The sequence below is a fragment of the Caretta caretta genome, chromosome 21, assembly GCF_965140235.1.
Source record: "Caretta caretta isolate rCarCar2 chromosome 21, rCarCar1.hap1, whole genome shotgun sequence".
NCBI classification, from domain to species: Eukaryota; Metazoa; Chordata; order Testudines; family Cheloniidae; genus Caretta; species Caretta caretta.
Genome location: NC_134226.1, coordinates 3,582,336 through 3,591,604, shown reverse-complemented (window position 1 = coordinate 3,591,604; position 9,269 = coordinate 3,582,336). Strand labels below are relative to the sequence as shown.

The 9,269-nt window shown below is 43.6% G+C and overlaps 1 protein-coding gene across 1 annotated transcript; it reads right to left on the bottom strand.

Annotated features, from left to right (window-relative positions):
* Positions 1-3,779: 3,779 nt before the first annotated feature.
* On the bottom strand, positions 3,780-8,811 carry ADORA3 (adenosine A3 receptor). Its single transcript, XM_048826542.2, has 2 exons — positions 7,907-8,811; positions 3,780-5,092 (listed from the first exon to the last, which is right to left on the bottom strand). Exons 1-2 carry the CDS (start codon positions 8,254-8,256, stop codon positions 4,471-4,473), a joined length of 972 nt encoding a protein of 323 aa, XP_048682499.2. The 5' UTR covers positions 8,257-8,811; the 3' UTR covers positions 3,780-4,470.
* Positions 8,812-9,269: the final 458 nt, after the last annotated feature.

Sequence of the window (9,269 nt, the reverse complement as noted above, 5' to 3'; positions counted from 1 at the left end):
AAGACCCCTAAAAAGAGGGAGAAATTTCCATTTTTCAAAAGGGGACCTGAGGTAGATGGAGGAATTGAATGTAGATCTTCCAGATCCTAGTCTAGTGTCTCAATCACAAGCTTGTTCAGTGTGGCTATGCGGTTTTCAACCTTAGAGCAAAATTAACTTTCCCTGTTTTTTCCCAAAGTCTCTTTTGTTTGCAACAGTGTATTTCACTTAATACTTAAAGCAAAGTTTCGTTTCCATCAGCTACTCTGATAAATGGAAGTTTGAGTTTCATTCTTTCATCACTGCCCTGGCTTCCTCTTTTTCTGGTATTAGTCTGAAACTGTGTCTGGAGCCTTGTCTTGTGTGTGTGGTTGCAGTTGGTTTTCAGTTCTCTATTCCTCTGGTTTCTCTGACACAATCACTCTAGTTCAGGGGTAGTCAGTAGGTGGACCATGGGCCAAACCCAGACCGCCAGATGCTTTCGAAAGGACCCTGAAATCTTTTTATTTACTTATTAATATCATCACTATTTTTTTTCTTCTCTGGAGACTGGACCTTGACTATACCTTAACCGAGAAATTTGGACCTTGACAAAAAATAATTGACTACCCCTGCACTAGTTCATCCCACTTTCCACAAACACTCAGGATGCTTCACAGCGATGTTTCAAAAATGGAGAGACAGAAGGACAGTCAGCGTCTGGTCAAACCACATGAGGTAACACTGAATCCAGTTTCAGAGTAGCAGCCATGTTAGTCTGTAGCCGCAAAAAGAAAAGGAGGACTTGTGGCACCTTAGAGACTGAATCCAGTGTTGAGAGAGAGCCAGGTGTGAATGAAAGTTCTCAGGGACAGGCAGGGCAATTAGGGAACAATGCAACTACTGAGAACTATTCAGCAATCAGTTGGAGATGCATTCAAAGAGCTATGTGGCCTTCTCTCCGATTCCCATAAGTTTTCCTTTTACTCAACTTACTTTTTTTGCTGGACTCCAAACATATTGCTAGCTAAAATATAAAGATGAACAAAAATACAACAGCAGGCTTGAGATATATTGCTGAGCAGCTTTCTGTCTTCAAGACCCTTTACAAACATTAAGTAATAGTTATGACACCCTGTGATATAATTATTTTCTCCATTTGACAGATAGCAAAATTGTGAGAGTAGTTTAGTGACTGGTTGAAAGAGAAGCCACTGCCAAAGCTGTGATTAAAATTCAGGAGTTCCTGGGTCAGACAACACAACACGCCTCTCTTCAAATATTATTCAGTCAGGATATGCCCAGGCTGCTAAGTACTGTATTTTGGAAAACAGGAATACACACCTGTCATAAATATAAAGGGAAGGGTAAACCCCTTTATAATCCCTTCTGGCCAAAGGAAAAATCCTCTCACCTGTAAAGGGTTAAGAAGCTAGGATAACCTTGCTGGCACCTGACCAAAATGACCAATGAGGAGACAAGATACTTTCAAAAGCTCGGGGGAGGGAAAAGCAAAGGGTCTGTGTGATGCTTTTGCCGGGGACAGAACAGGAATGGAGTCTTAGAACTTAGTAAGTAATCTAGCTATATGTGTTAGATTATGATTTCTTTAAATGGCTGAGAAATTAAGTTGTGCGGAATAGAATGGATATTCCTGTCTGTGTGTCTTTTTGTAACTTAAGGTTTTGCCTCGAGGGATTCTCTATGCTTTGAATCTAATTACCCTGTAAGGTATTTACCATCCTGATCTTATAGAGGTGATTCTTTTTTACTTTTTACTTCTATTAAAATCCTTCTTTTCAGAAACTGAATGCTTTTTCATTGTTCTTAAGATCCAAGGGTTTGGGTCTGTGGTCACCTATGCAAATTGGTGAGGATTTTTACCAAACCTTCCCCAGGAAGTGGGGTGCAAGGGTTGGGAGGATTTTTGGGGGAAAGATGTTTCCAAACAACGCTTTCCTAATAAATAAACCCAGATAAACGTTTGGTGGTGGCAGTGGAAGTTCAAGGGCAAAGGGTAAAATAGTTTGTACCTTGGGGAAGTTTTAACCTAAGCTGGTAAAAGTAAGCTTAGGAGGTTTTCATGCAGGTCCCCACATCTGTACCCTAGAGTTCAGAGTGGGGAAGGAACCTTGACAACACCTAACATCTTTTCCAACTGACTCTGGTCAATACCTTTATGAGAAAATGTGAAAGACAAAACATGCACCGGGAATCTCTTTACTGACTTTTGAAATTATAAAAGCTGTACCTACAGCTGTGCTAACTCACTGATATTCCCATGAAAGAACTGGTATATTGTGTCCCTGTGGCATATTTTGTTATCTTCCCCACCACCAATGCTGCCTGTTATTGTCTGGAGTGGTATGTCTCAACAGGACACGTCCACTATAGTGTGGTTCTGGGATTTATTTATTTTTTGTGGGGGAGGGTTAAGTGAATTCCAAGTTGATAAATGGCTGCCCATTGACAGGAACTCCTTGTAGGGCTAAGAGGAGTTTAGCCTCCATAGCCCGTTCAGCCTTTGGTCCTCTCTGCGGAGACTGCCACCAAGGGGCCCAGCTGAGAGTGAGGTTTGGTGCTGCAGACACCTGTCTTCCAGTGAATGTGCTGGAACCCAGTTCTCACAAGGTACTGAAAAGGCATCAGATGCATAGGTGTAACTGTGGCAAAAAGTGGGAAGGAGTGTCTGGATAAAAGCACTAGACCTGCAGCAGCACTGAAAGGGAAATGGAGAGGATAGCAGAAAGCTGAGTGGGGAGGACGTTCCACTGTCAACCACTCAGTGGTTGGACTTATGATCAGAAGATAATAAATCTAGTTGACCAGCTCAAATCTATCCCAGGATACCTGTAAACAATAGTTAATAATATAACTGCTTTTCATTGCTGTCCTGGGACAGATCTGAGCTGATGAACTAGAGGCAAAAGGATCTATATCTCATTTATCAGTAGACAAAGTCATTACCTCATCATGAAAAGTTCACATCTTTGAATCAAGACCGGAAATCTTTCTAAAAATACCAAAACAAGTCAACGCTCTAGCTCAACCACAAGCTATAGGCTGGTTACCGGAATCACTGGATGAGGTTCTATGGCCTGTGTTATGCAGGAGGCCAGACTAGATACTCATAATGATTCCTTTTGGCCTTAAAACCCATAAGCTAATTGCTGGTGCAGACAATGTGCTTTAGAAAAACATGGCTGAGTTTGGACTAGATTCTACTAATCCTGCTACCTTTGTATTTCTGGTGAAGCCTTTCTTTCCAGCATGTGTAGAATGAATGAGCAGAATATTCAGAGCATATATTTCTCCCAGAGCCTGTTTATGCGCAGGGTTATCAGTCTGTTTACGTTATGTGGATATAATTTACCCAGATAATTCAATTGCCATTCTTGATTTATGACCACTGCTTTGTGTGATTCTTGCTGCGGGTACCCAGGACTCTGAGGCATCTTGCTACCATCTGCCCTTAGCATGAGGACGCCTTCTCTGTGCCTGCTGGGGGTCAGCTCCCCAACTCCACTGGCCATGGGCAACATAATCACTCCCCTCTAGGCCTTGCAGGCCCCGCTGTCATTCTGCAGGTTAGCAATAGGCACACTCCAACCTCTGAGCATCTCCCTGGAGTGACGAGCCCTTGTGCCACTGGACACTCACAGTATTCACAGATTTGCTGCTTCCAAAGAAATGGTACAAGCCAGCTTACCAGTCCCACTTCAGAGCACCACTCCGCTGAACACACAGCATTGAGATTTGTTTATAGTTAAATCAAATGCAAGATTATTTAACAAAGCATAACAATTTGAGTAGAAGCAAGTAGAAGTATTGGAAACAAATGGTTCCATAAAGAATAAAATCATAGCATGCATTCTAGAGCCTAGACTTAATTAACAAGATACTCTCACGGCTAGTAGAGTATTGCTCATCTAAAATCCTTGCAGTACTTTCCAGCTAGGCTGGCTGTGACACCCTCCCACCCCTTGCATGAGATATGCATGCTGTCAGTTTGCTTCCAAGGTGAAGGTTTCAGTGTGTCCCTTTGCACACCAAGATATACCCCAAACAATCATTTGTCTTTATTCATAAGCAGGACACTCTCCTGCTGTTTTTTCTTCCTGTAGATTTCCTCTCTTGTAGATTTTCACAGTCTCTTAATTAGCACCTGGCTCAATATGCAAATAGGCATACATTGTGAGGCACACATTGCGCACTACACAATACACAAATGATCAGACAGGGAGATATTACCACTTGCCTGAAAGGAACATTTCCAAGGTATGTGACCTGCTTTAACTCCAAGACCTTAAGAACATTATTTTCAATATAGATACATAACTCCTTAAATATTATCCATCCATTCATATTGCCGTGGTTATGATGACCAGTGGGCTACTGGCTCTTGGTAGAGACCTCATTTGCCATCCTTTGGTGAATTATTATGCATATATGTGACCCAGGGAACCCCTGTAAAATCCTGTGTGTGCCCCCTGGACCTTCTGCCAGTTGGCATCAAGGGGTCGCTGGGTCACAGTCTGATGTTTGCTCCATGCTAGGACTGACCAGCTTTGGACTCGTGCACAGAACACAGGCTCTTAAAATAAGAGTATAAGTATCTTTGAACTTCTTTATCTTGCAAGCATAGACAATGGGGTTCATGACCGAATTGGAGTGAGACAGCAGAATGCTCACGTACAACAGAGGCGATGGGATATGACATTTGGGACAGAAATAGAGGATACAGTTTAGAATGGACAAAGGCAGCCAACAGATAGCAAACAAGAAGAGGACGAGGGCCAAAGATTTGGCCGCCTTGAACTCCTTCCCATAAAACACTCTTGCTGCATTCGTGTTTGTTGCACTTTGACTTAGCTTTGTCCGGATAATGTAGAAGATCTCAATATACAGAGCACACATGAGGATCATAGGGATGAGGATCCAGGCGAAGAAGCTGAAATATACCATGTAATCCATTCTCATCACAGAGGGGAATTTGCACTTGAGTTCACTGGCCCTTTTTGTGTCAGTCCTTTGATTCCATCCGAACATGGGGACAAATCCTGTCAGCAAGGACAGCAGCCAGCAAATTCCAAGAGCCACCCAAATTCTTCTCTTTGTGGTGATTATTCTGTACCTGAAAAACACCACCCCTGTTAGATGTGATTCTTTAGTGACAGTGAAGCAACATCCAAGAATTCATGCCTTCAAGGGCTGTAGGTTCATTTGTGGCTGACTTGAGTGCTCAGCTGTCTTTTGGACAAGGTATCTTATTGCAGGTACTTTGTACCATATGTGGAATGATTAACTGGTTTTAACCAAGTCTGTCTCTTACCATTTGGCCTGCTTTGGATGGCCACATTTCTGGTCTGGTGCTGATCTCAGCATGTTTGAGGCAAGGATATGATTGCCATTGCCAGCGGCTGATTCTGCTACTTTCCAGCTTTCCTTTAAGGACCTGTCCATTCATATTGTAATTTACACTATTCCCCCAGACTATACTATTCCTCTGCTCCTGGTTATCTTTTAATGTAGGGCCTTTGCTCATAGAAATATGGCCTGCTCTATTAATTTAGATGGGAAAAAACAAACCCAAAGAGTTAAAGATTTAAATTGACCCAGTCACTGCCCAACATTAAACAAGGTTCAGGGTTTGGTAAACAGAGACCTCAGCCTACTTAGCATCATGGCAAACGCACTATGGAAAGTCTTTTAAACCTTTTTATTAAAGATGCAGAAAAGAACTCAAAAACAGTGAAAGCCTTTGAAATGTAACACCTTAAGTCAGGCTTTCATTTTACGAACATCCCGACCCTTTCCCTTTCGCTGGAGAGAGTTTTGAAAGAACTCCTTTCCCCCTTCCCATTTGACAGTGTCTTAGATGGTAATAACTGTCCTTTAGGGAAAAGAGAAGACATTAGTTAAGATGGGCTGGACCTGTCATAGATGCTGCTGTTAAACTTCAGTCTCACTTCCCAGAGGACAAAACAAAACGAACACGCACAAAGGGGGAAAGAAAAGAATGGCAAAGATAGAAAATGGAACTTCTCTCTCTAGCATTGACTCTCACCGCTGGAAAAAACCCAGGCCTAGCACGCAGTCTGATCAGCCACTCCGAAACCCGGAAAACTCGTACCAGTGTTGGTCTTTTGAGGGCTTTTAGCTGCCTCTTTCTGGTCACAGGCTTACACCAGTGTTGTAAAATAGACAGTCTTGGCTGGTTGAGCCAGACTCTTAGACAGAAGACAAAAGAAGAAACATGGGAAAGAGAAGAAATAAGGATGTGGAAGGAAAAGGACATCTTGGGCAGTGGTGAGGGGTAACAAAGTCTCACATCCTAGACAGTGTTCAGGATTTAGTCAGAGCTGATAGAGGAGGCAACGTTATCTGGATCCCTCTCTCATGGCCCGATCTGGTCACGACATTTGTGAGGATTAGGATGAAGGAAGTCCGGGGACCCAGGAGACTGCAGGGCAGGTAGTCGTCACAGTGAAGCTTACTCCTAACACTTCTTTCATCTTTTAGTTAGACAGCATCACAGTAGCCAGCTTTCCCCCCAATGTCTCTTCTTTTAAGGATCTCCAACAAGAGTGGTGGGTGGAATAGCCTATCCCCTCATCATCTTGTCCATCTGTTAGACCTAATTTCTGACCCACTAGTTTTGGTTCATTGATTACTGGTCCCACACTTCTCTTGTTTACCAGGCATAATCTTAACACAGTCCTTAATTATATCTGTAGGTTTTTTAGTTTAGACTTATGCAGTTTTTCTGTCTCCCTTGTGCACCTTTTCCCATCAACATATGTTGTTACAGTTCATAAAAAAAATTTGTTTATGAACTTTCACTCATTCCTTACAGTTGACTTCACAATTAAGGTAAATTTGTGGACCCAATTACTACACCAGGACTGTGTACAGTCTGCCCCTGTGCCATGGTTTTTGGGTTTGGTGGGCTTTTTTCTTTTTTTTTTTTTTGATGGGGGGAGGGGGGGAAGTGTTTTATGCCTGCACTTGGCCACTCAAGTTATAGAAAAAAGGTGTGTTTTTTATAAAATCCTCTTATTAGAACTTGCTGTTCACTCTATGCCCCTTTCTCATTTTGATCCAGTGCTGACATTGACGGGAGTATTTGAAGTGACTAGCCCCAAAATAAACAAACACAGAAATAATATAAAAATCAGGCTATACACCCAACAAAATGATTGAAGAATGAAATCATGTTTCACCAAGATCCCAGCGGCTCTCTGATCCCTATAGGCAATTAAATAATTAATACTTATTTTTTATATTGTGGTAGCACTTAGGGGCCCCAAACACGGATCAGGACTCCATTGTGCTAGTTGCACAAACACAGAGCTACGAGATAGTCCCTGCCCCCAAAAGAACTGCTCTTAAATTGATTTTACAAAGAGATAATCTTACTCTTTTTGGAACATACATTTAAAGTGAGTTTACTGCTTCAGAAACTTGCCTGATTAGAAGCCACTTCAAATAGATGGGGAAGCAGGGAGCATCTGTCATCACAGAACCATAGAAATGTATCACAGAATCATAGACTATCCGGGTTGGAAGGGACCTCAGGAGGTCATCTGGTCCAACCCCCTGCTCAAAGCAGGACCAATCCCCAATTTTTGCCCCAGATCCCTAAATGGCCCCCTCAAGGATTGAACTCACAACCCTGGGTTTAGCAGGCCAATGCTATGTAGGGCTGGAAGGGATCTCAAGAGGTCGTTTAGTCTATCCTCCAACCCTGAGGCAGGGTGGAGTAAAACATAGGTGTTGCAGGGTTGGTGTGAGATGGGGGTATGAGCACTGGGGGAGACAGGGGAGCATGCCTCCAGGTCTGAGCTGGGGTGTGGCGACCAGGAGGAGCATTAGAGCATTAACAGAACCCCCCCATGTAATATGAACAATAACGTGAAAATGCAACAACCTAAACAGACTGACTCACCTAGTGGGCAGCTTCACTCTCAGGTACCTGTCGATCGCGATAGCCAGGAGAGACAGGATGGAGGCATTAGTGAAAACCACCAGCAGGCAGCACATGAAGAGGCAGGAGTAGAAGTGGATTACGACTCCCAAGCTCACCACGATGGCCAGCGGCATGACAAGGATGCCCACAGCTATATCGGCCAGTGCCAAGGAGACGATGAGGTAGAAGGTATTCGTCTGAAAAGCTGGGTTCAGCTTCACCACCCAGATGACCAGGATGTTGCCCAGGGTCGCCGATATCCCAATAACGAACTCGATGGTGATGTAAACTGCATCCAGGCTGCTTAGAGTCAAGCTGCTGTTTGTCATGGTGAAGAGCAGGGTGCCTCCTCTGCAGGCTCAAGGGCAGGAAGGAAGGAGGAAGACGCCAACAGGAACAACCTTGAGTGGGATTTTTCTTCCACAATGGCACCAAAACTCAGCTCTCCCAGTGACTTTCCTCACAATAACTACAGAACTGTGCAGAACTTTGTCACCATGGAATCATGCAGTTAACTGGCTGTCACCCCTCTTTAGCATTGCACAAGGGTAAATTGCACCTGGATGTCTATGCCACATGATCCTCCCTTGTGATTTCTCCTTGTTAATGCCAGAACATCTCTGTGGTTCCTTCAATATCCTTTGAGCACTCTGGCAATTTATTTTGAAGTGGTCAGAAATCTTGTAGCAACCCAGCCAAAAACCCACCTGCCTTCACTTGCTCTAGCTGTTGTCACTCCCCAGTGACACTATTTTAAAGCTGTGAACTTTTTTTTTCTTTAGACTTACCAATGTTAGTTAACCACATCTGATTCTAGATAAGCAATTTCTATTCTTCTTAGGAAGTGAGGCAGTTAAGAGGAAGTCACCAGAATGTTGTGTCTGATTTCAGCTCCCCACTTGACTTTTAGCTCCTGGTGTGTTAATCTTCAACTAAAGCTCTGAATGGGCCGGGGGGGGGCCCAGCAATCTTGGAGATCCCCCTACCAGCACTGCTGACCTTCTGAGACAGCTGTGCACCGTGGAGCACTGCTGTGACTAGGATGGTCCTGTCATGATGTAGAGGCAAAGCCTTTCAATGGAAGGCCCTGAGCTGTGGCATTCATTAGTGCTAGATATCAGAATGAGTTCAAGCCTCCTCATATTCAGAGAGCAACGCATAGTTCTTTCAGTTCTTAGTTTGCACCTATCAGCATGGTGTGTAGGTGCAGAAAGGTCTCCCCACCATGAAACTGCTGAAGAATGAGCCAGCACTGTTCATGGATAGAGGAAAGAAGTGATGGGAAAAGGCAGCAGGGAATTAGGGGAGGGAGAGAGAGAGAGAGAGAGAGAGAGAATAACTA